The sequence below is a fragment of the Equus caballus genome, chromosome 18 (genome assembly GCF_041296265.1).
Source record: "Equus caballus isolate H_3958 breed thoroughbred chromosome 18, TB-T2T, whole genome shotgun sequence".
NCBI classification, from domain to species: Eukaryota; Metazoa; Chordata; class Mammalia; order Perissodactyla; family Equidae; genus Equus; species Equus caballus.
Genome location: NC_091701.1, coordinates 66,977,599 through 67,002,442, shown reverse-complemented (window position 1 = coordinate 67,002,442; position 24,844 = coordinate 66,977,599). Strand labels below are relative to the sequence as shown.

Below are 24,844 nucleotides of genomic sequence, written 5' to 3'. Positions count from 1 at the left end.
AAAACAGTTAGATGGTTACTACATGTTGGTGTAGGAAATGTAAACAGGTTCAGTTCTTGGGAAACAGATCTAGGTAAAATACTCTAAAAGGAAGTTGGGAGTAGCACTGGACAGGGAAGGAATGCAAGTAAGAGAATAGGAAAGATAAACTCTCCTTCATTTTGCTTGATAGCAAAAAGAAAAGTAGTGAGATGTCTCAGGTTTTTATTTTACTCCCTAATTTCAGTTCCAGTTAAAAATGATTCAGCAGGTAGTTTGTTATAAGGTTTAAAATTTGAATACATGACACCTATAAACATCAAATTTAGAATACTGAATATCTTGGGTATACAGTACACAGAAGCCTTCAGCAGTATTGGGTAATGTTTTATCTCTTAAATTGGGTGTTGGGTTCCCAGAAGTTGATTGCATTATTCTTGATACTGCTTCATAATCTGAAATATTTCATAATTAAAAAATAATTCAGTAAAAATATATTTGGATTTTTATGTTCAGCATAGTAGTGTAATTTATTTCATTTCTTGACTCATTCAAGCCCTTGATAAAAAACTAATGGTTATGGAAGTGACTCAATCTGCAGCTCTAAAGTTCTGTATAATTTTAAGTTTAGCAGATAAGCAAAGTTTATCACGTATGTCCTTTAACTGCATAATTATGTTGATAAAAATGCATTCTTCTCAAATACAAGAACTATAGTAAAGAAACTACATCATGAACACTGTAAAATGAACTCTTTTTAAAATATAAAATATGAGAGGAATTTTATAGTATATAAATTTTCTGACTTTTTAATTTTGTAGTTATTTTTATTGACAATTTCTTTTAAAACTTCAATTTTGCAAAAATTCTATATTTATGTTGACCATATTATCAAGAAGATCAGCATGCATTATTTTCTTCATTTTATAATTTTTTAAGTGAGAACAGAGAAGCCAGATGATTTATTGGCCATTGCCTGGGAAAATTACAGTATACCACCTACTACCTGAAAATCTGATACAGCGATCCTGCTTTGAAACATTTGTCCCTCCTATGCTTTATCAAACTATATGCTTCTATCGTGGCACTTAACACTCATAGGGACTATATGGGTGCAACAGAGAGATTCACCCTCTCCATCCCCTGCCAAAAACACACATAGAGCCCACACACTTGAAAAATAAGATCATTTGAGTATGGCAATTACTCAAAAAATTAAGGGGCCAGCCCCATGCATAGTGGTTAAGTTCAGCATGCTCCACTTCAGTGGCCCAGTTTCACAGGTTTGGATCCCAGGTGCAAACCTGCACCACTCATCAGCCATGCTGTGGTGGTGACCCACATATAAAGTGGAGGAATATTGGCACAGATGTTAGCTTAGGCAGGGCTGATCTTCCTCAAGCAAAAAAAAAAAAAGGAAAGAGGAAGATTGGCAATGGATATTAGCTCAGGGCTAATCTTCCTCAGCAAAGAAAAAAACGATCATCTGAGTATGCAATTACTTAAAAAATTAAACAATTCCCATATGATCCAGCAATTCCACCAGTGGGTATATACCCACAAGAAGTGAAATCAGGTACTTTAAAAGATATTTGTACAACCAATGTTTATAGCAGTATTATTCACAATAGTCAGAAGGTGGAGGCTATCCAAGTGTTCATTGTCAGATGGATGGATAGAAAAGATGTGGTATATACACACAATGGAATATTAGTTTTAAAAGGAAGGAAATTCTGACGCATGCTACAACATTGGATGAACCTTGACATTAATGCTAAGTGAAATAAGCCAGTCACAAAAGGGCAAATACTGTATGATCCCACTTATATGAGGTAGTCAAAGTCATAAAAGACAGAAAGAATGGTGGTTGCCAGGGGCTGGGGTGAAGGGGAAATGGAGAGTTGGTGTTGAATGGATACAGACTTTCACTTGGGGAAGATGAAAAAGTTTTGGAGATGGATGGTAGTGATGGTTGCACAACAATGTGAATGTACTTAATGTCAGTGAACTGTACACCTAAAAATGGTTAAAATGATAAATTTTGTTATGTGTATTTTACCACAATAAAGAAAAATCATCTGAGACTAAATTTGTAAAATAAGTATAATGGCTCAGCAAACAAAAAGCAAAATATCTTCCAATGATGAGATCTGATCAACAGTATTACCATTGATGAAAGGATGTTCTACATCAAAAGAGATATTTGTCAGCAAAGAAACTTAGAAAGGCAAATGACAGTGTATTTTTACCGCAATCCAACTTACGAAGAACGTTACGACAGGTTTGTGACTCAAGTGGAAAGGGGTGAATCAGGCTTAAAACCTTAGCCATTAAAAGCAACAAACTCATTTCTCTTGCCTCCATTCCCTATTTACCAAATGGTCTTCTGATTAAAATAATTTGGATGTGGCTTTCATTGTAATTTGGTCAACACAGAGAAGGTCCGGACCAGCAAACTCAACTATCCTAGCTCCTTCATTGTTGTATTTCTCATAAATTAGTACATTAGTATTATAGTTTTTACATAGCAGTGTCTTAGCAAATTGAGTGTGTGACTCAGCACCCCAGAGTCCAGTCACTTCCAGATCTGATACACCAATTTCAAACCTAGAAAAGAATCAGATGTTGAAACCCGTAGTCACACCAAGGTCCTGCTAGACTGTGGATAGATCTGTGGCAAGCCTATACCTCCTTTCCCAAGCAACTTCTCTCTGCACACTTTCCATAATGGTGTATTGCAATTGCCTGTTATTAGATTCAGATCCTTGAAGATAGGTAGTGGATCTTACCTTTTATCCTTAACAACTAACAAAGTTCCCAGCACAAAGGAAAGAAACCAATAAATGAAAATAAAATTCAATTTAGTAAGACAATTAGGGAATGAGTCTTGTAAAGATTCTTCTGTATATAATTTTCCTCTAAAGTTTACAAATGGAGGGTTAGACAGGCAATAGCAAAGACAAAATGAGTGTATTTAGATTCATTTGAAACTCTCAATTCAAGTTGAAGTTACAGTGGTTAGGCCATATTTCATTGAGAATGCCTGAGTGTCATTCAAACCATAAGACATGATCTCCACGAAAGCCCAGACAGACCCCAGAGAGCACACATGCCTTTCCCCTAATAACTCCTCCTCTGGTACAGTAAAGAACATGTAAGATGTGGGCCTTCACTTGCCAAATATGTAGGACTAGTGTGCGTGCCACTTCTTTCTACTACTCACACGCACTCAAAGGAAGAATGAAATTCCTTCCTAATGTGTCCTAGAGTTGTGCTGTTTCACATAACGCAGCATTTAGATTCAACACCAGCCAAGAGTGTCTAGATGAGGAATCTACCAGTGACGTTGACACACACAACAGGGATAACTTGACAGTACAGGAGAGCACTGGGACACACCTGCTGAACATATTTCAAGTTGCAAGATGAACAAGACCAGATGTGAAAGGTTTTATGTCCAGGCTAGATTCCAGTGTATAACAGAAAATAACCTCTGACATACATGCAATCAGACAGGATGACTAATTTTTCTTAACCTGTAGGTCTTAATTTTTCCTTTTCCTCTTTTGGGTCAACAACACACCCTAGGGAAAATATGAGTTATTTTATCTTCTGGCAGTTAAGAAAACGGACTCTGGAGCCAGATGGCCTGACTTCTAATCCTAGCTCTGCAATTAAACTATGTGACCTGCAAATCACCCAAACTCTGTGGCCCAGTTGCCTTATCTGTAAAATGAGGACGGTAATTACCTCGTGGTGTTGGTGTGAGGATTAAGTAAATTAACTGCAACAGTGCCTGGCACATAGTAAGCGCCAATTGATTGTTAGTTATGAGTAACTATTGTCACCCAAATGAAATTTTTGAAAAACAAATTCCACCTAAACTCTATTTTGTTAATTACAAATTTGCATATCTGTATCTACCACTAGACTGTAACTGTGACTTCCTAACTGTGATTTATTCATATTATACCAAGAGCTTCACACCTTGCAAGGCACGGATATATGTCCCAGCCCTGTCCAACCTTGTATTTATAAGGTCCTTGCTTAGTAAAGCCGTAAAGCCTAGCAGAAAAGAAGCAAGACTCTTGGGATAAATCTATGCAAAGAAATCGTAACAAGTTTACATACCAATAAAAGCAAAGAAAAAAAGAGGAGGTGCAAGAATGAGTATACACTATGCTGAAGGTTGCATACATAGTAAGCAAAGACCATATAACCCATTACGAAAATAGGATAATTCTTTAAGATAAGGGAATATTTACCACCACCCCCTCCCTTTATCTTTAGCACAGAAACGGGCCATCCTCACACCTTATGCTCCAACTGAAGAAGTGGCAGTAACGGTTTAGACTGTCCGACCGGAAGCGCTTCCGTTTCCTCGGAACCGTGTACAAGTCCTTGGGGACGTCCCTAGTTTCCACTCGATGTCTCTGAAAGTGTTAAATATCTCAGGTCACAACCTTTAGATTTGGTGATAGTTCCTCTAAAGTGGAATAACGAATAATTACCCCATCCTTTCTCACAGTGGCGTCCAAATTCCAGCCAAAGGCAAAAACCATTTCTTTTAATGTAGCGTAGTGTTTAGAACTTAATGCTGTGTAGTCAGACAAATCTGTGTTCGGCCTCAGCTAGATCAGTCACCAGCCGTGTGACGCTGTAGAAGGCCTCTTACCTATAAACCTGGGAGAAATGCGTGAGCGCACACACGGCGGCTAGCAAAGGCAGCCTTCGTGCTGATGTTTACCCTGAGATGAGTGACGCTGTCTAGGGCAATCGCTGCGGGCCCTGGCAACCCGACGCTGGCACCGTGCTGATGACGTCACTTCCGGGGCGCCAGGCTCGGGCTTTCCGCGCCTGAGGAAGGGCAGTTGGTCGACTCTGCTAGGGAAAGGAGCCGAGCTCTAGCTACTGTTGTTCACGAGGAAGGTGGGTGAAATGGCTCACCTCTCTCCCCACTGAGGTTTTCGCTCGCCTGGAAAAGCGGTTCCAGTCCGAGCCCTTTGCCTTCTCAGAGCAGACAGAGACCAGCGATGGCCAAGTCCCCTGCATTGTCCTGGGAGCCTTCTTAGCCCGAAAGAGAAGTGCTTTGCACAGGCTGCCTTGCCTAGATTTAGTGACTGCAAATCTCATTTCTCGGGGTGTGCCTGTGTCGGCTGCACGCCCCGCAGCTGTCCTCTGCGAATAAGCCACTCGTCTCTAATCCCTGGATGCTCTCTGTCCCACTGGAACAATAAAAGTTCCAAATACCAAATACCAAAAAATTTTGTATTTTACTTCCTTGTTTCCCCTCTTAAAGAGCATTATATTCATGCATACTGTTATTTATATTAATAGGATGCTACAGCCTTTAAAAAAATTTTTGTTTTTACAAAACTTTCCTATAATTTTATAAAACTATATATTGAAAAATAAACCAAGTTTTCAGAATTTTGCTTAACTGAATGGATTAGTAGCTAATGTCAGTTCTAAATAATGGTAAGTTTGCTTCTTTAATTCTCTTCCAGGAATTATCTATAGCGTAAGTATGCTAATACTAAATAAGACAGCAAGAATGTTTTCTACACCATCAAAAAGGAAAATTTGTGAATTTTTAAGAAGTTTTCATTTTCATCCTGGAAAACGACTTTTTCATAAACTAGTTTTGGGAATTGAAACCAGTTGTGATGATACAGCAGCTGCTGTGGTGGATGAAACTGGAAATGTTTTGGGAGAAGCGATACATTCCCAAACTGAAGTTCATTTAAAGTAAGTAGACATTATCTTGGTAGTTTCCACTTTTTTGAAAGAAGTGAAATGAAATAATTCTTTTGTATTTATCATATATAAAAGTTAAATTTTAGGAGCCAATTTCTTCTTTTGTGCAAAAGCTTCTAATAACTGCTATAGAAAACGTTAAACCACTCAACCTGGCTTATAAGCTCTCCATAATACGGTCCCAACCTTAGCTAATCCTGTTGCCAAAAAGAAGCTAAGCTCATTCCTGACTCCAGTATTTATCCGTGATTTCCCCTTAATAATGAGTTCTCGTCTTTTGTCAACTTGTATGTTTCATGGTCTCAACTGAAGTCCTAGCAAAGCATGACTCGACCTCTAGCCTGTTAATCACTGAAAAAAAGATCCTATTCACGTTGGCACTTACATAAATAATAATATACTGTTGAATTAAAGCACAGAATGGTGCAAGGTTTATAAACTCAGATGTTTCCAGAGGACCACCGGGCAGGTTACATAAATAAGTGGGCTGGATATAAAGTGGAAAATATCTGGAAGAGGTCACTACCCAGCTCCTGCCAGCTGTTGTGATGCAGGAATGTAGGCCTTGTGTTATTTGATCATTAGAATTTTCAAAAGAAAATGGAAATCCAGAATGTTACTGTAATATCTCCAGGTTTTTACAATTAGTACTAATTCAAAATATATTAAAATACTGTGCAGATCAACTATGCCTTCAAGCCATCAATTTACAACATCTGAATAGTGAAAAAGTTGGTATTTTGAGATCACAGACCTGTATCTGAATCATGATTAGGCACTTGGTATTGGCTCTGACTAGGCAAGTTGCTTATCCTCTCTGATTCTACTTTCACATCTGTAAAATGGGAACGATAATACCTGCCTTATACGATTGTGGAGAGGAGAACAAAAATAATACAGAATACTAGAAATAGAAATAATATATGTGAAGAGGGGAATTAGGCCTCTAAGTGTTACATACCATGTGGAAGGGACTGTGGTAGGCATTAATAAGGCATAGTGAAGTACTAGAAAGCCCTTGCCTTCAAGAAGCTTAACCTAATCTCTGAGACATGGTACATACACCTACAAGGAAAGTTAACAGTGCAAGGCAGCGTAAAGTGAGCATCAACAAGTGGTGCCAACAATAAATATTATTACCATGCCTCAGTTCCACAGTCCTTTCAGTATTTCTGAGTGTAATGGACATTTGAACATATAAATGCTAACTTCACAGAAAGGCCTACCCTGACCACTTTATCTAAATTAGGTACTCCCACCCTGTTTATTCTATATCACCATACTCTGCATGTTTTCTTCATAATCCTTTTCATAATTTATACATTTGTTTACTTATATATAATCTTTCTCCAATAGACTGTAGGTTCCACGGTGACAGGGACTGTGTCTATATCACTACACTATGCCTAGCACCCAGCACAGCATCTGACACGTGGCCTTGAAAGATAGTTCAGCTTCAATGAATGGAGATGGAAAGGATACTGTAGCTTGAGTGAGCAGCATCAGAAAGGCAGAGAGCTGAGAAAGTCCTGGACAGACATTCAGTTTAGCTGACACAAAGGTCACTTGAGAGGAATGCACAGGTGAATAGCCTGTGTGGTGCCATCCACGCAGCTCATCTTAGCGTTTATTGAATACCTACAATTGCCAGGCAACATTTGAGGCACTGCACATTCAAATATGACTAAGATATATGATGTTTGCCTCTGAGCAGCTTAGTATATAATGTGGTTTAGAGTATAGATTTACATTCTGGTTCAGCCACTTACTAGCTTTGAGACCTTGCACAATTTTCTGTGCCTCAATTTCCTTATCTGTGAAATGGAAATAAAAATGGCAACTAGCTCATAATATTGTTGTGAAGATTAAATGTGAATTCTTTTAAAGCATTTAGTTTGGTTATGGACCAATTGCAAGGGCTCAGTGAAAGCTACCTATTATTGGTAATAATAGTACTTCTATCACTACTATAAATAAATGAAGAAAGACAGGTAAACAGGTCATTGTAAGACAGCATGGAAAGTGCAATAATAGACAACTGCTTGGGAGGGGACTCCTTTCTTCCAAGTCAGAAACCTGAAGGGTAATCTTGATATCCCCCTCACCCCTCTATCCAAATCAGTCCTCCAGTCATAGTAAATCTACCTCCCAAATATTTCTTGAAACTTTCCTCTCCCTGTCCATTGATGTAGTTCAAGCCCTCATTGTTTCTTGCCTGGACTCTTGGCTCCAGGCTTGAGGCTAAATGGTTTCCCTGCCTCTTTTTTTTTTTGTTTTTAAAGATTGGCACCTGAGCTAACAACTGTTGCCAATCTTCTTCTTCTATTTTTCTTCTTCTTCCCAAAGCCCCCCAGTACATAGTTGTATATTCTAGTTGTGAGTGCCTCTGGTTGTGCTATGTGGGACGCCGCCTCAGCATGGCGTGATGAATGATGTCATGTCTGCGCCCAGGATCCAAACTGGCGAAATCCCGGGCCGCTGAAGCAGAGCGCTCAAACCCAACCACTCGGCCATGGGGCCGGCCCCTCCCTGTCTCTGTATTAGCTTTGTTCCCTAATCACGTAGTCTCTGTACTGTATACAAAGTAAGACTGGAATATATGCTCATTAATTCTTTGAGAAGAAAGCCATGATCTTATTCATCATTTTTGTCTCTGGTGCTTAGCATAATCCTTGGCAGATAACGTATATAGAAGAGGCACAGAAAGGAAGGGGGGAGGTAGGCAATTGGGAGAAGGAAGAAATAAGTGGGAGGGAAAGGATTTGGATTTAACATCTCCCAAATTCCAAGAAAGTACAGGCTTTTGAGTTGGAGAGTGATGGGGTCAGCACCGTGTTTTATTTTCTGGCAACACAATATAGAATGGACTCCACAGATCAGAGAATGTATCTAGGGAAGTACAGTTAGAAGGCTTTGAATAGATTGAGATAATGAGAGCTTTTTGAACTTGGTGGGAATGGTGATAAACATAATTAAATGTGGAAAGTGAAAGAAAGAAAGGTGATAAAGATGAACCTTGAAACCCAAGTAATTAGGAAGCTGTTGATGCCATTAGCAGAACTGAAGAATATAAGAGGAAAATAGCTTTGAAGAATTAAGGAAAATGGTATTACAAGGTGGATGTGTTGAAATAAGATTATTTCTTTTAATATCTCCCTCATTGCCTGACACAGTACATATTTTAACTATTAAATAAATACTCAGTGAATGCTCCTACCAAGGATTTTCATTTCTGTGTGTAGAACTAGCAGATCTTGCAACATCAAATATTTGAAGATTTTTTTTTTTAGATTAGAGGTGCATTTTGCAGACCCTATATTTTATTGCTCTGCTTCTCTGTAAATCAGTCACACTGTGGCAAATTTGCAACTTTGCCTCCTAATTGTTGATATTTGGAGTAGTGACCTACTGCTTGTCCTACACGGACCAGAAATCAAAATTACCAACTCTGAGCCCTGGATTCCCAAACTTTATTTCAGGATTGCAGGCTGTCTGCTGTCCTTCCATGACCTCAAGTGCAGCGTGTTTAAAAATAAACTCATCTTCTTCACAAAACTGTCTTCATGTTTCTGTTAGTATTTTTTTCTTCCAGTCACTCCAGCTCAGTATCTGAATCATCTTTGATGTCTTGGTCCCCCTTCTCCTTATATCCGCTTAGTTATAGTTTTCAAGGCTCTCTGTCCCTTTCTTCCCATTCCCATGATCACCCAGTTTAAGATGTAATCACCTTACACAAATATTTTTGCAATAACCTCTTAAAAATCTCCCTGTCTGCAGAGAGATTAGTTTTCCTAAAGTCCAGTTTTATCTCTTCCTTTCCTTGTTTAACACTTCTTCCCTAGAATGCTTCTCAAGATTATTTTGGTGATTTCATTCATCAGCAAACAAATCCATAGGACTTTGTCGTGTACAATTTTTAAAAGTTAGAGACATTACCCTTATTCTCTGCATATTGAGTTCTTATAGTGTGCTGCATTATAAGGCATACATATTTGAAAATACTTGACTTACTAACATTTTTAGCTATATAATGATTAATTTGAAAACATGCCTTCAGCCGTAATGTATAATTTTTCTTCCTCTATTTTTACAATCTTAAAATTATAAAAAGCTGTTTTTTTTTTTATTTCTTTCAGAACAGGTGGGATTATTCCTCCGGTAGCTCAACAGCTTCACAGAGAAAATATTCAACGAATAGTGCAAGAAGCTCTCTCTGCCAGTAAAGTCTCTCCAAGTGAACTCTCAGCAGTTGCTACTACCATAAAACCAGGACTTGCTCTAAGCTTGGGAGTGGGCTTATCATTTAGCTTACAACTGGTAAACCAGTTAAAAAAGCCCTTCATTCCCATTCATCATATGGAGGCTCATGCACTTACTATTAGGTTGACAAATAAAGTAGAATTTCCTTTTTTAGTTCTTTTAATTTCTGGAGGTCATTGTCTATTGGCATTAGTTAGAGGAGTTTCAGATTTTCTGCTTCTTGGAAAGTCTTTGGACATAGCACCAGGTGACATGCTTGACAAGGTAATTATTTAAGAATTAATTTCTCCATTCTTTTTTGTTAAAGTATCTGTTTCAATTAAATAGTAATATGTGTACTACTATCATTCATCTAAATATTTCTGAATAATATCATATTAGACATTTTTTCTTACTGAAAAAAATTTTTGCAGTAAGAAAAAAAAGAAAAATAGTAGTACATAGCTTTAAAAAGATTCCTTCTTACCCATTCCAAGTAAGATGGTAAGAGGTTTACATCAGTACATAAAGGCTCAAATAGTTTGCAGATGCAGTTATATTTTTAATCAAAAGAAAGTGCTTTGTAAAGTGTAAAGTACTGTAAAAATGTGAAATAAGAGGATATAGAAAGGTAACATAAGGACATTAAAGATGCCCAAATTCTATGATTAAATGTCACAATTGCTGATACCACTGACAAGCAGATTTCTTTTTCTTTTGTTTTAGAATCCTACAGAGCCTACTGCCATATACAAAACAAAACAAAACAAAAAAAACCTGCTGCCAATAGCTGAAAGGATTAGAAGAAATAGGACAGGTTCTTACTTTTGAAGTTCATCATTAAGCAATCATTGTCAACTTCAAACCTAGTTTCCATCCCCAATAGATAAGCAAAAGTAGAAAGGGAGGCTGTGATTGGCCACTATTGAGCAGGTTATCAGAATGAGCAAGATTGTCTATCTTTACTGACCACCAGCTATAGTCCATATTTGTAAAAGTATAGCATATCTTATTCACCTAGGTTGTTTTGTTTTTTTTAGTAAAATTCATTTCCTTTGCATCTTGGCTTCAAAATTTGCGATTTTATGACTCATTACAAAAATTTTTGTTTTTGATAGGTAGCAAGAAGACTTTCTTTAATAAAACATCCAGAGTGCTCCACCATGAGTGGTGGGAAGGCTATAGAACATTTGGCCAAACAAGGAAATAAATTGCATTTTGATTTCAAACCTCCTATGCAACGTGCTAAAAATTGTGATTTTTCTTTTTCTGGACTTCAACATGTTATTGATAGGATAATAATGCAAAAGGAAAAAGAGGAAGGTATATTTTTAATTAGTAAAGTTGGACAAATAAGTAATCCTGGTTTGTGCCTAAAAATACTTGTTCATTTCTGCAGGTATTGAGAAGGGGCAAATCCTGTCTTCAGCTGCAGACATTGCTGCTGCAGTACAGCACACAACAGCATGCCACATTGCAAAAAGAACACATCGTGCCATTCTGTTTTGCAAGCAGAGAGACTTGTTATGCCAAAGTAATGCAGTACTGGTAAGTTTTGTCATCTCACCTTAGGATAGTAGTAACACTTTACAGTATGTTACTTTTCTTTTAAGAGCTTGATTGACCCTGTACATAGGATGAAAGTGTCTTTAGTTGCCATATGCCAGCCCTGACAGTATGAAATTATGCAGAATAAAGACTAATAGCCATTTCTTGTAAATGTATGGCAACTTAATCGGACATCTGTACAGCCTGTGTGGCAAAAAAGTCCAAGACTGCATCTTCTCATTGACTTTAAAAGAAAGTTTATAATAAGAAATGAAATGCAGTAATGACATCATTATTTTTAGAAAAATAGGCTAGTTTCCTTCAAAATTATGTTCCTTTGGTGAAATCCCCTTAACTGTGCTTAAAAGCCTTGATAAACTTCTTGTTTAACTGTATCTTAAACTTCATCCTTTTGATAACTATAAAGTGAGAAAATATTTAAATGGGAGGTTCACAAAAGGGAATATTACATGAATATCAAACGTAATAGTTTTTTAAGAATTATGTAAAATAAAAAATGCTTATAATTAAAAACAGCAGGGTCTGAAATATTGTACGATGATTGTAAATTGCAAAAAGATTAAAAGAAAATGTTCAAAAATAATAGTAGTGATTGTATACTGATATTGAAATTGTTGGTGATTTTTTTCTTCTCCAGATTTTTATTATACAGATATATTACTTGCTCATTACCCATCCATCAAAATGTGATATTTTCTGATTGTATAATGCTGATATTTTCCCCAGGTTTAGCTAACAGCTTGGTTCATATTGGTATGTGATATTTGCTAATTTTGGTCTTCTCAATTCCTTCAGGTTGTATCTGGAGGTGTTGCAAGTAACTTATATATTCGAAAAGCTCTGGAAATTGTAACAAATGCAACACAATGCACTTTGTTGTGTCCTCCTCCCAAACTGTGTACTGACAATGGCATTATGATTGCATGGTAAGCCACAGGATGTATGTGCATCACTCATAAGAATGGAAATATTAGTTGCCATTTCATCATGCTAAATCTTCCTTTAAATTTTGTGCTATTTTTTTATTTTAATGATTCTTATTTAGGAATGGTATCGAAAGACTACGTGCTGGCTTGGGCATTTTACATGACACAGAAGGCATCCGCTATGAACCAAAGTACGTGGTACCATAATCTTTATGCAAGTTGCATTATAAAAGTCAGAACCTAGATTTTGTTTTTATATAAGAAGTTTTCATTGATATTCTGGTGGTACTGAAGAAAGGTTACATTAGTTTCTTTCATGAACCTAGGAGATAGATACCTTATAAGAAATATTTCTACTACAGTATCAAATTATAAAAATTTTGACAAATCATACTTTGGAAACAGGCAGTGGGTAAGGGTGATGAATTCCCTCATTTGGGACCAGAATGGAAACTATATTCATGGCCTAGACTTTTGCAGTATCAGGACCATTTCAGGACCAGCTGGTATGAAGGGAAACTTAAGGAAAATGTGCAAAGAGCATTCAGATGTGAGAGTGGATTGTGAGTATGTTCCTCCACAGGCAGCTGAGAAATGGCCAAAAGATAAGCTGTTTTCTGCAAACTTTATTTCCTCTCCCAAATCAAAGTTCCAAGGAATAGCACAGTTTTTCAATTTGTTACCAAGTTCTGATCTAAGTTAATTCTGGAATTGTAAAAATAGTAAAGGATGATTGTTTTATAATCTAACATAATTCTACTTTCAACATTGTTTCATCTGATGTTTTAAAACTTTTCAGCAATTTTAGTCCATAGCTATAGCTACATGAACCACAGACTATTAAGACTGATCATAAATGAACAGAGTTTAGTTAGTAGTGGCAGAAGGAATCCCCTATGTTAATGGCCTATCCTCAGGTAAAATATATTGTCTGATCCAGTGGTACCTTCTTGTGGCAGCGTTAAGGCTGAAAATGATGGCTGTTTCAGGTTAGCGTCCAATTGAATTCTTATATTGGGCAACATTGTAAAAAAACAGAAATCTGAGGCCAAAGTATTTACTGAGAAAGAACAAAGAAAAAGGGTAGGATCCAAGACGTCTCCTTCGAATAATGACAAAGGAAGGTAGAAAAGGAGCAAGCTAGTTTTTGAAACCTCAGAGAAGAATCAATAGAAACCTGGGGAATTTCTAAAGTAGGAATGGACGCAGGTTTGACTTTAGCTGTATGGTAAACTGCTTTTATCCTTTTAGCTTTGTAGAGAATTATAAGACATTTTTCATTATTTTTTAATTTATTTACAGTATTTGAGAGCAATAGAACTATTTCTTTCAAAAACATCTCAATCCCCAAACTCATCAAGTTCTGTATTTTAAATATGTATAGCTTTTTACATGTCAATTATACCTCAAGGTGGTTAAAAAAAAATCTCCAAATTTAGATTTCTTATTAATGGAACTGGTCTTCCTTCACTCATTATTCTGGTTTGAGGTCCCACTGTATTTGTAGGTATTCAAGAACCATCACCACATATGATTAATTATACATTAGATACGTATACTGTTTATCAGAATTCTAAGCAAATAGTCCGCAGAACTAGAGACAGATCAGGAAGCAAATATTTGAAATAATGTGATTTGTCTGATTATGATGCAGATGTCCTCTTGGAGTAGATATATCAAAAGAAGTTGGAGAAGCTGCCATCAAAGTACCACGACTAAACATGAAGATTTGATTTTTGCTTTTCATAAAATCCCTAAAGGTAGTATTTCAATGATAAGTTTTGATTTTTTGTATATCAAATTGTAGAAGATATATATAATATTAATTGTTTAACAAAACTTTCTTTTAATACTCCTTTTCTCATGTTTGATATTTAACTTGCTTTTCTGAGAGACTGTGATAATATGTTATAGTCTTATAAGAGAGTATAGATTTTTTTATTATCAAAAACCAAAGTAAAACATCTTGTGGGGATAAGAATGTACTGATATTGCCAAGTAGAAAGAAAAACCTTGGAAGAAATACAGTAATTCTGCTGAATCCTGGCCCCATATGTTACAGGCCTAGATCTTTGTCCTCGTTCCCATCTCAAGATAGTAGAAGCTATTTTTTGGCTCCTGCTGAAACATTAGTCTCACTTTTCTAATGAGAGAGCAATTTTAGAAAGACAGCCAGATCAAAGTCATGTCAAATCAGAGAAGTCTAAATCAAGACAAAAGGTGACTTTTTCTAACAGAATGTATGTTATTAATTATAAAAATATGTTATTAGGTATCTTCCTTGAAGCAAATGGCATGTCTATACATTTCTTAAAATCTAGCTAAGATTTTATACCTCAACGTGGTTAAAAAAAAAAATCTAAGGAGGCAGCCTGGTGGCATAGTGGTTAAGTTTGCCCACTCTGCTTCAGCGGCCTGGGGTTTGCCAGTTTGGATCCCAGGCACGGACCTTATGCACTGCTTATCAAGCCATGCTGTGGCAGGTGTCCCAGATAGAAAATAGAGGAAGATAGGCACAGATGTTAGCTCAGGGCCAATCTTCCTCAGCAAAAAGTGGAGGATTGGTGGCAGATGTTAGCTCAGGGCTAATCTTCCTCAAAATAAGTAAGTAAATAACATGAAAAAATCTATCTAAGATTTTAAGAAATGTGACATGCAAATAATCCCTCAAGTGTGTATTGCACTTTTCAGTTGACCACATATATTCACGTGCATTATTTTAGAAATTGTATTTACTCAATGAAAATAAATGAAAAGGATTTTTTAAAATAATTTCCTTTGTTTCAAATTTCCTACAAATTTGAAACCTAGTTCTGCAGATATCATGACAGTTTATCACTTTTTTTCTGCCTAGATTAAAGTAACTGAATGTACTGTCCTTTGAATATGAGGCCAATGCTATTGACTATTTAATGTCCTTTGAGAGATTTTACCAGTAGAGATTTATATTATGTCATCCATACTGGACCAACTTGTTAACTTTTTGATTAGTGACTTGCTTTATTGAGAACCTAGGGGTAAGGATTAAAATACAGACTGAAAAGATTTCTTATTTTAATTCTACCTTAAGGTGACCTCCCTTTTGGGAAATTCTATAAGTAATTCTTTTTTTTAGAATTATGATCACAGAGTATTGCTTTATGATCATCCATTTTATCCTGAAAATAGAAAATATAATTTATATGAGGGAACATATAGAAACAGCCAATATTTATAAAGCTTTGCTTTCTTTGATGTTGAAGTATAGGTGTAATAGAATTGGCTTGTAAATATCATTTATAAGAAACTGTGAATTCACGTTTTACATTTGGATTTATGTTCTGTATCATGTGAATCTGAGTTCACAGAGAAGTGTAATTATTTCTTGTGGCTATTACAATCAGAGTGCATATAAACTATGTAAGAAAACTGACCAAAATGTCTTCTCACTATCACAAATATTATAAAATAAGGATATCTATAATCTAAGTTCTTAAAATTTCAAAGTATCAAAATTGTTCCAGATGCTACAAGCACACATTTCAAAATTGAGTTCATGATATAAATAAGGGAACCTACAGATAAAGGAAATGAGCAAATTCTGTAAGCATTCCATATCTTAGGCCTTTCAGTACTTAGCCATGAGGAAGGAAGGAAGGGAAAGAAGAGAGAGAGAAAGATGGGAAGGAAGATGAAGGAAGAACATTGAACTCTATATTGGCAAGCATATGTGCCAAAGTTAGCTTATGGTACATGTAAAAGGCAGGCCATTTGCTGAAACCCTCTGTATCTTGAGGCCTTTCTCATCTTATATATAATTTTTAAAAATAAAAATAAAATGCAGGGTAATAAAAATCTTTACTAGAGGTGTATACTTTAGGAGAAATACTGTAAGTTTTATGCGTGGTAGGATGGTCTAGCTAAGCCAAGATACTCAGGAAATGTCTATGTTATTGAATACAAAGAAACCCTGATCCTCAACCCTGAAAATACTCATAAAATAGTCTTTAGCCATTTCAAACTTTGCTGTGTAAAGGCCTTTTTTTGTGTCTACAGAGGTTATTTTCATTGATATGAATTCTTATCCGTAATGGTGCTGGATAAATGACAGTTTCTTATCATTTGAATTATTTATCCCTTTCTAGTATAAAATATGCCATTTCCCCCTGCAATTCGTATATTTTAGTCCATCAACCAGAAGGCTGTGACACAAAGCAATTAAGCTAATTTAGAATTGAATTGGAAGATTAAAGAGGTCTCTTATTGCACAGTGGTTAAGAGCACAGGCTTTGGACTCTGGCGCATAGAAAGCCCTAAGAACATGTAGCTACTATCATCACTGTCATTATTGTTGTGTTAAAGCATGTTGGGGAAAATAAGTGCTAATTAATATATATGTTCAATGCATCCCAGGTAGACTGTATGGAGACAGTTGAGCAAAGTGGACAGAGAAAAGGAGGGGCTTTAAAGGACACAGTGAAGCCCAGCTTGCTTTTGTATCAAATCTATCTGCTGCTGTAAAATAGAAGAAGCAGACATACATCAAAACTTGGACCTACAGGAAACACTACTCTTGGGCAACGACATCCTGTGATTCTAAGCTACAAAGAGTATCACCCTTTCTGGCTACAAACCAAAGATACTCTCTAAGTTTGGAGAATGGTCAACACTGGTGGTCACATTTTTTAGCCATACTTTTGTACTTGATGAGCAATGATTTCACTTTTTCTTTTTAAAGATTGGCCCTGAGCTAACATCTGTTGCCAATCTTTTTTTTTTCTTCTTCTCTCCAAAGCCTGCCAGTACATAGTTGTATATTCTGGTTGTAGGTCATTCTAGTTCTGCTGTGTGGGACGCCGCCCCAGTATGGCTTGATGAGCGGTGCTGTGTCCACGCCCAGGATCCAAACCAGAAAAACCCTGGGCCACTGAAGTGGAGCATGTGGACTTAACCACCCAGCCAAGAGGCTGGCCCTTACATTTTTTTTGAAATACCATGTTTTAAAAGTATACATTTCAGGTTTTAGAAGCCTCATGCATTTGTAGTAATTATTATTAAATATCTCAAGGTATTATAGTGAGTGTTAACATGTGGCCTACTTTGAATCAGGCCTCTTTAGCTCAACATACTAATTTAAAAATGTTTCTAACACTTGATAAATATACTAATTATGCTGCTCATGTCAGTTGCTATGTTTTAATAGTTTTTAGTGCAGGCATTCTATTACAGAAAATTCTATTTATTTTTTTAAACCACAATTCTGACCTGATGTTAAATTTCAGTAGTCAGGTTAAGGAAAATCTGTGAAGTATCGATATCAAGAACTTACATTCAAAAAGATTATTCAGTTATGCTATGAATATTTTATCACAATTAAAAATAAAAATTTTAAAAAGATTGCTCAGGAATCCTTTCATTCTAAAATGCTTTTATTAGCCTTCTGCAGGCTCAGGATTAGCTTTCTGTACGTGTTTCCCAAGTTGACTCAAAAACACTATTCTTGGTCTTGATACTTTTATGACATCCGATAAAATTGCAGATGAAAAGGAAAAAATATTATGAGAAACAGTCGTCTTTTCTACTGTTTTGAAGAGCCCCATGAAGTTAGTTACAGGAGGTATTAAAGTCAAAGAATCCCTTGGTTGAATTTTAGGCTTTAATTTTCTTCGGTGTTCTTTTCCTAGAAATTAGAGAACCACAATTAAATCTCTCTTTAGCCTAAGAGCTCTAAGTATAGTCTCATTGCTTTCAGTTCTGTATAGTTCTATTTTCTTCACATCACCAAAACATACTAAGAGAACAGATCAGTAGCTTCCACACTTTTAGATGTCATAGAGCAAAAGCTTGTCGGGGCCAATATATGGTTGCCAGCTTTTTATTATGCCATGTTGGCACTAATAAAAGAACAGATGCCAGCTGTTTTAAACATTTTGTAAAAGAAGGGATAGTTTAACACCATGGGAAAGTGTCAAAGGCATATCTCAAAATGACACGTTATATTGAATAAAATTAACTTTATCAGAAACTTGCTACATTGTCCTTGTTTTTTCTTATGCTACCACAAACCTGTGAAAACTTCATCAGACCATTACTGGTACACAGATTGTTGTTTAGAAACCAGTATTAAAGTGAAGAAAGATTGGGACTGACTATTCTTTTGTGTAAGTTACTCTTATACTAAAGAAGCTATACCAAAAAAACCCCAGACGTTCTTCTACCCATGTATTCAGAAATCTAGCCTCCCCCATATACTCCCTGAATAACTGAAGTTCTTTACTCTCCCTTTATCTCTCTCCCTATTCTCTACCTTTCCTTTTGTGCCTGAATGGTTCTATCCTTGCTTTTGTCTATAGGACAGTATACCAAGTAAGACTGATCTTGGTCCTACACTAAGCGCACATGAACAAGCACTAAGCATATATGTGAAACAGTAAGTAACTGATCTCCTCTATTGCATGTCTAATAGGAATTGATGAGTAACATGTAAGATCTGACTCTGATCTTGCAGGCCTAGGCGACTCAGCCATCGTCTATCTACTGTGTGCAAACTGTACAGAGCATCCATGGAAGAAAACGTGGTCTCTGCCCTGAGAACTTAGGGGTAGACGAGTTATACATGAAACAGAAGAATAGCAAGATCAGAATTTAAGTCATACTTACATGTTTCAATAATGACTTATTTCTATGCATGGCTTGTGAGAAAAAACAAAGAAGGGATTTCTGTCAAGTGATGTTAGTACAGAAGACCTTAAAAGAACTGATTAACATGGGCTTGTAAATGAGAAGATATTTTAGGTATACAGAATTACAAAAGCAAAAGTTCACAGTTAAACTTTTCTTTTTTGGTATCCTGGACATTTTGGAGTTTTAGAAATGGAACACAGAATTATAAAGTTTCAGGGCTAGAAGGTATCTCAGAGCTCACGGATAAAGAAAAATCAATTACCTTTTTTAAAGACAGGAATTATGCATGGCCCTCCATTTTTCTCCAGACTAAAAGGAAAACATTTTTATTACAAAAACTAGAAATATATGAGACTTAGTACACCCAGGTACCATGTTCAATGCCTAAGACTAATTTATACATGTTACCTGTACTAACTGTGCATGTTACTTGTATGTATTTTATAGTCACTCATTTACTCACTTAATCACTCAGAACATTTGGAACATTAAATCTGCTTGAAGTGATCAGGGAAAGCTTCAGGGAAGAAGAGACACTTCAGCTGGGTTTTGAAGAAAATAGTTCTTCAAATGGATGTGGGGGGAGGGTATTCCATACAGAGGGAATAGGATATGAAAAGTTACAGTACTGTAAAACAGCATAGCATGTTCAGAGGGCACTAAGTAGTCTGGTGTTGGAATTAAAGGCATCTGGAGGCATGATGGGTGATAAGGTTGGAGAATAAAGATCAAGTCATTTTATGTATTAAGAATACGAGAGTGGTCCCGCCCAGTGGCACAGTGGTTGAGTGGAGTTCATGCACTTCATTTTGGCAGCCTGGGTTTCACTGGTTGGGATCCCAGGTTCGGTCCTACACACGGCTCTTCAAGCCATGCTGTGGTGGCATCCCACATACAAAGTGGAGGAAGATTGGGTCAGATGTTAGTTCAGCCACAACCTTCCTCAAGCAAAAAGAGGAAGATTGGCAACAGATGTTAGCTCAGGGCCAATCTTCCTCACCAAAAAAAAAGAACAAGAAAATTTAAAACCTTATTTTCAAGGCAATGGAATACTAATGAACTATTTCAAGGCAAAGAATAGCAAGATGTACCTAAGTGAATATTGTGTGTGTGTATGTATGTGTGTCTTCAAAAGAAGTATTATTTTAATCAACATCCTATACATGTAATATATAAATAAATTATTACAAAATTTCCCTGGTAATAAAATATAAGTCTTGATTGAAGTTAATATATTAAAGGTGGTTATCACAAATGTATTCCTGGTTAACTTAAAGAGGAACATTTGCTGCTGACAACTTTAATGAGGCTCCGGCTTCAATCTGTTCATATGCCAACTTCATGGCTATGGAGCATCATGGATATAGGGTAAACTAGCCAAGTGTTAGGCTCAGATTACTTTTATTTTATGCAGGATCAGTTAACACCCATAAAATTATGTCTGTCTGCATACTTCAAAACTTACACATCCACGGACCCTTCTAATCTGCCCTTCTTGGGGCTGGATGGGGCCATGGGGATAGAGAAGTGGTATACACTCCCCCCAAAAATGCTATTATGATCCCAGCCACAGTCAATCTACTTTCTGTTTCCAGTAGTGATATCAAGAAATATTTTGTGGAAGGATATGGTTATCTATCCCAAAATTTCCAAACTTATCTTAATAATCTTTCCTGTAGTTTCATTTAAACCAAACTCCTTCATAGGATTATTATGAAAATTAAAAGGAATAGTCCATATAATGCTCTAAGGAAAGTGCATAGCACTCTTAATTATGGGAGTGATTGTTATTTGCTTACCAGTTCCACTTCACCTGGTACCCATTCTTACAAGTTTACTAACCACTGGTCACTGCTTATAATCCTGAAAGTTGGGTGTTCACAACTCCAGGGGAGTCATTCACCTCATAGTCATCGTAGATTTGTATAGTTACTACAACCATTTTCCAGTACATGTCAGTAAAGAGTCTTGAGGAAGGGGCACCTTTTTCTAATTCCCCAAAATTTGCCACATGGACTAGCTGTGGGAGTGACTGTGTAAAATAATACTTCCATTATTTATCCTAAATTAATTTTTTGAACCAGTAAATATTATTTTTTAACATTGTCAATTACAGCAATTATAATGTAGATTTCCCAGGCTTATTATATCAAATTAGGTAATCAGTTTGGGGTTTTCAGTTTTTCAAAGAATTAAAGTTAAAGTGACTCTGAAGATGTACTCAGTTTTCTCTGTACTTAAAATTGATTTATAGAACTATGATATACTGTTGTATCCTGTTCTCTTGTCGTAGAGTTAATAATTTATCTTGAGTAGCTCTGTTTCCTATATATTAATAGCACTATTTACTGCAAAGACTTGTAATTCAGCTACATCTATGGAAGAAGAGAAAGTATGCCCATTGTAATAAGATTCTCATCTTCTCTCTTTTTTCAGAAATTTAAGTTCATGATGAAACTACAACACTGAATAAATGCCTGGCAACGTTTCCCATTACTCCAACCACCGGGTCTGATTTAGCCGTGTCCCCCCTGGGAGTTTGGCCTAGCTTTGGATCAAGTCCGAAAGTCTGATGCCAGAGTTATGGTGTTCCTGGTTAGCTCAGAACTCTCAAATGTACCCCAGTCTACCCCAAAATGGCTCCCTGGGTCAGACTTGGAGGCAACCAGTTTCCCAAAAACTTTCCTGAAATGTGAATAATCCCGGCCGGACAGGATCCCCAAGATCTGGTTGTATTCTTGTCTGCACTCACAATTCTGTTGCTAAGTTGGAATTAAAACAGGCTTTGGCAATGAACATTTAGAATGAAGTTTATCCTTTGGTATAGAAGGCGTATATTCATATCATATCAATGATGTTCCTTAAACTTCCTTAAAAGCTCCTCTATCAATAATTTCACTACTGCAACTTCAAATATAAGCACAATACCTTAAGGAAGGAAGTCCCACTCTTTGTTGCATTTGAAATTCCTTTAAAAATGCTGGGTTAATACTTGCATCTCTGCTGATATTATTTGTTATACGAAGGAACTGATTAGGCTTATTCCTGCATTCCTTTAATAGGATGCGGAAAGCATTTGCATTGTAAGTTAAGTAGCCAAGAGCACAGGAGCAAGCTGTGCGAACCTAAATGAAAAAGAAACAGTTCCTCCTTAACCACGAGATTTGTTCGTAAAATGTCTAGCCCAGTGCTCTCATTAGATATTTCGCAGGAAAGTCTCTGTAGCTATGGACAGCAGATAGGTATGTCAACCGATGGCAATCCACAGGTGGAAACCTGACTATATTTTTATAGAGGGCTGTCAACTGCTATCCATTCCTAGTAGTTGTTCTCAGTCTCAACTGCATTTTAGAATCACCAGGAGTTTAAAAAAGAAAAGAAACGAAGAGAAAGTCCACCAAATGAATCAGACTCTTGGGGGTAGAATGTGGGCGTCTGTATCGTTTTTAAAGTGTCACAGGTGATTCTAATGTTCAGCCGGGGTGAGAACCATTGAGCTTGAACTATGACAGTGAGTCTCAGTCTTGATTGTGCATTGAAATCACCTGAAAAGCTATGAAAATTACTCACGCTTGGGTTCCACCCCTAGAAACTCTATTTTGGGGTGCAGCCCGGACATCGGGATTTTTCCAAATGGCTCAGGTGATTGTAATAGGAAACCAAGTAAGAAACTATAGGAGAAAAGTAAGTTAAGAATATATGACTCATGAGGCTGGTCTGGTGGCATAGTGGTTAAGTTCATGCATTCCACTTCAGCGGCAGGGTTTGCAGGCCTGGATCCTGGGCATGGACCTACACACTGCTCATCAAGCCATGCTGTGGCAGTGTCCCACATACAAAACAGAGGAAGATTGGCACAGATGTTAGCCCAGCAACAATCTTCCTCAAGCAAAAAGAGGAAGATTGGGAATAGATGTTTGCTCAGGGCCAGTCTTCCTCACCAAAAAAAAGGCCACTCAGACCCAGCAAAGAACTCAATTTCCCACTTGCAAAAACAAAGAAACATGGACAGGTATCAGGCCACAGGACTCCAACAAAAGTAGTTTTTTCCTTCTTTGAAGGAAATACCCTCTGCTTGTGACCCTGAAGTAATTAGGTTGTTCATATGATTCATTAAAGTATACTCCTGGGCAGTTCTTGGGAAAATCTGTTAGTAGTGGCCTAAGAAATGTCATAGAATGAACATAAACCAGACCCATGCGGGGTACCGGAAGGTTGACATTTTGGTCTTTACGTTGGCATCTGATTACTGTATATGCCCATATATCTTCCATGCTTGAACAGTGGTTCTCAGTGTATGGTCCCTGGACCAGCAGATTTAGATTCTGGGAACTTGTTAGAAATGCAAGCATTTTGGATCTACACCAGATGTATTAGATCAGGAACTCTGGGAATGGAGCCCAGCAATCACCTCCAGGTGATTCCGATGTCCCCTAGAGAAACCCTGCCTTAGACCTTAGGGAAAAGCAGAGGGGAGCACTCAGGCAAACCACTACCATGGCAGCCTGGCCTTCACACAACTGTCCAAGGGATTCCACTTTCATTCATTACAAAGAACTAGAGAAATGACTTAGTGAGATTACAAAAACTAACCAGCTTTTGTGAGATATTTTATAAATATTTTAATTAGAAATTTCTGTATCATCGATGTAATTATTTGTAGATTGAATCTTCAATATTCAAGTTAAAACAAATGTGCACATTTTTGTGGGTACCAAAATTATGGATGGCAGATGTAGTACAAGAAAAATCATCTAATTTTGAGTTAGTAACATGAGCTATTACATAACACAGTCAACCTCTGGAGAAATTAGCCCACAGAAGTGAGAGAGAGGCAAATTTATATTTTTAGAACATTCAATTTTAGAATCACTTTTGTTTTTACCTCTTCTTTTTCTGAGTACAAATGATAGCAGAGCCGTTGGATTGTCCCTAATGTGGTAAATGCTTCTGGAATACCAGCTCTAGAATGAGCCAGGCTAGCTATTAAATTCCCTAGAAATTAAACAAGAAAAAATGCTTGTGTTATTTAATGGATATAAACTGACATACTGTGCTTTTGTTCATTTGCACATAGTATTAAAAAGGTTTGAGTCACAAGACATCTCTGTTAATGAAGAAGTGCTGAGAAAAAGCATGTATATGTTAAATGTAGAATAAACTTGCCCCAAAATTATGGTTTGGTTTTCTGTCACAAACAGTAAAAGTTAAATAGGTTTATTTAAGAGTGGGGAATTTTGAAAATCACAGGTTTTCTTCCCCATGGCTTCAGAATATATTTTGTTTTGAGGTTTTAGAGTTTTATGACTATGAACATAATGACTGAACTACCCTTAGAAAATTTAATATGTCGTTTTTGCAGTTCAGATGGCTTTGAGTTATGAAGAGGTTAATGGTATTTTTAAATCAAGCAATGTATTGCTTTTTGAAGTTTAAAATTATTGAAATTCTTGCTGTAAAAAGAAGTTTTGGGGGGTTGAAAGTAATAAAGTGATCCAGTAATTAAGTAAATGTGCAGCTGCCGACTTAAAACTATTTCATTCGTACTGATTTTCTTTTAGAGCTCTCATGTGATATTCTTTCACAATATTCTTGCTGTGTTGGAATAAATATAACACAAATTTTAATGTATTTTTACATTTGTGAGTGGATACTTTACTGAGGTATTAACTGGGTTTTTCTTCTTGTATTTTTTTCCAGCCTCCATTATA

At 36.6% G+C, this 24,844-nt stretch overlaps 4 protein-coding genes across 17 annotated transcripts in view; 2 read left to right on the top strand and 2 right to left on the bottom strand.

The window, feature by feature from the left end:
• The window catches only part of PMS1 (PMS1 homolog 1, mismatch repair system component), a 96,836-nt gene extending 92,036 nt beyond the window's left edge, over positions 1–4,800 (bottom strand). For 2 of the 3 annotated variants that reach the window (XM_023622190.2, XM_023622201.2), the window contains exons 1-2: positions 4,491–4,753; positions 4,294–4,412 (exon numbers count right to left, since the gene is read on the bottom strand). In XM_023622190.2, coding sequence (XP_023477958.2) covers positions 4,294–4,412; positions 4,491–4,541 — 170 coding nt within the window. In that variant the 5' untranslated portion in view covers positions 4,542–4,753. Of the gene's footprint in view, positions 1–4,293; positions 4,413–4,490 lie in introns of all 3 variants that reach the window. The other variant, XM_023622196.2, reaches the window with a different exon arrangement.
• ORMDL1 (ORMDL sphingolipid biosynthesis regulator 1) overlaps positions 1–21,929 on the top strand; it is a 37,295-nt gene extending 15,366 nt beyond the window's left edge. The window contains exons 4-12 of one of the 3 annotated variants that reach the window (XR_011428317.1): positions 5,487–5,727; positions 9,873–10,260; positions 11,094–11,298; positions 11,375–11,523; positions 12,340–12,470; positions 12,590–12,661; positions 14,125–14,230; positions 18,803–18,879; positions 21,570–21,929. The gene's annotated coding sequence lies outside the window, so the exon portion shown is untranslated. Of the gene's footprint in view, positions 1–5,486; positions 5,728–9,872; positions 10,261–11,093; positions 11,299–11,374; positions 11,524–12,339; positions 12,471–12,589; positions 12,662–14,124; positions 14,231–16,862; positions 17,847–18,802; positions 18,880–21,569 lie in introns of those variants that run through there. The other 2 variants (XR_011428318.1, XR_011428316.1) reach the window with 2 other exon arrangements.
• Positions 4,821–21,929, top strand: OSGEPL1 (O-sialoglycoprotein endopeptidase like 1). Of its 3 annotated transcripts, none has more exons than XM_005601632.4 (9): positions 4,821–4,908; positions 5,487–5,727; positions 9,873–10,260; positions 11,094–11,298; positions 11,375–11,523; positions 12,340–12,470; positions 12,590–12,661; positions 14,125–14,230; positions 16,863–17,846. In XM_005601632.4, exons 2-8 carry the CDS (start codon positions 5,507–5,509, stop codon positions 14,201–14,203), a joined length of 1,245 nt encoding a protein of 414 aa, XP_005601689.2. In that variant the 5' UTR covers positions 4,821–4,908; positions 5,487–5,506; the 3' UTR covers positions 14,204–14,230; positions 16,863–17,846. The 3 variants fall into 3 exon arrangements, 2 of the variants coding, with proteins under 2 accessions (XP_005601689.2, XP_070097525.1); XR_011428315.1 differs by lacking the exons at positions 4,821–4,908; positions 16,863–17,846 and adding exons at positions 18,803–18,879; positions 21,570–21,929 and having other exon boundaries at positions 5,507–5,727; XM_070241424.1 differs by lacking the exons at positions 4,821–4,908; positions 16,863–17,846 and adding an exon at positions 21,570–21,929 and having other exon boundaries at positions 5,507–5,727.
• The window catches only part of ANKAR (ankyrin and armadillo repeat containing), a 65,874-nt gene continuing 58,890 nt past the window's right edge, over positions 17,861–24,844 (bottom strand). For 5 of the 8 annotated variants that reach the window (XM_023622184.2, XM_070241406.1, XM_070241407.1 and 2 more), the window contains 4 exons: positions 24,019–24,128; positions 22,062–22,258; positions 19,396–19,442; positions 17,861–18,129 (listed from right to left, as the gene is read on the bottom strand). In XM_023622184.2, the coding sequence (XP_023477952.2) occupies positions 17,882–18,129; positions 19,396–19,442; positions 22,062–22,258; positions 24,019–24,128 (602 nt within the window). In that variant the 3' untranslated portion in view covers positions 17,861–17,881. The remainder of the gene's footprint in view (positions 18,130–19,395; positions 19,443–22,061; positions 22,259–24,018; positions 24,129–24,844) is intronic. The other 3 variants (XM_023622186.2, XM_070241409.1, XM_023622187.2) reach the window with 2 other exon arrangements.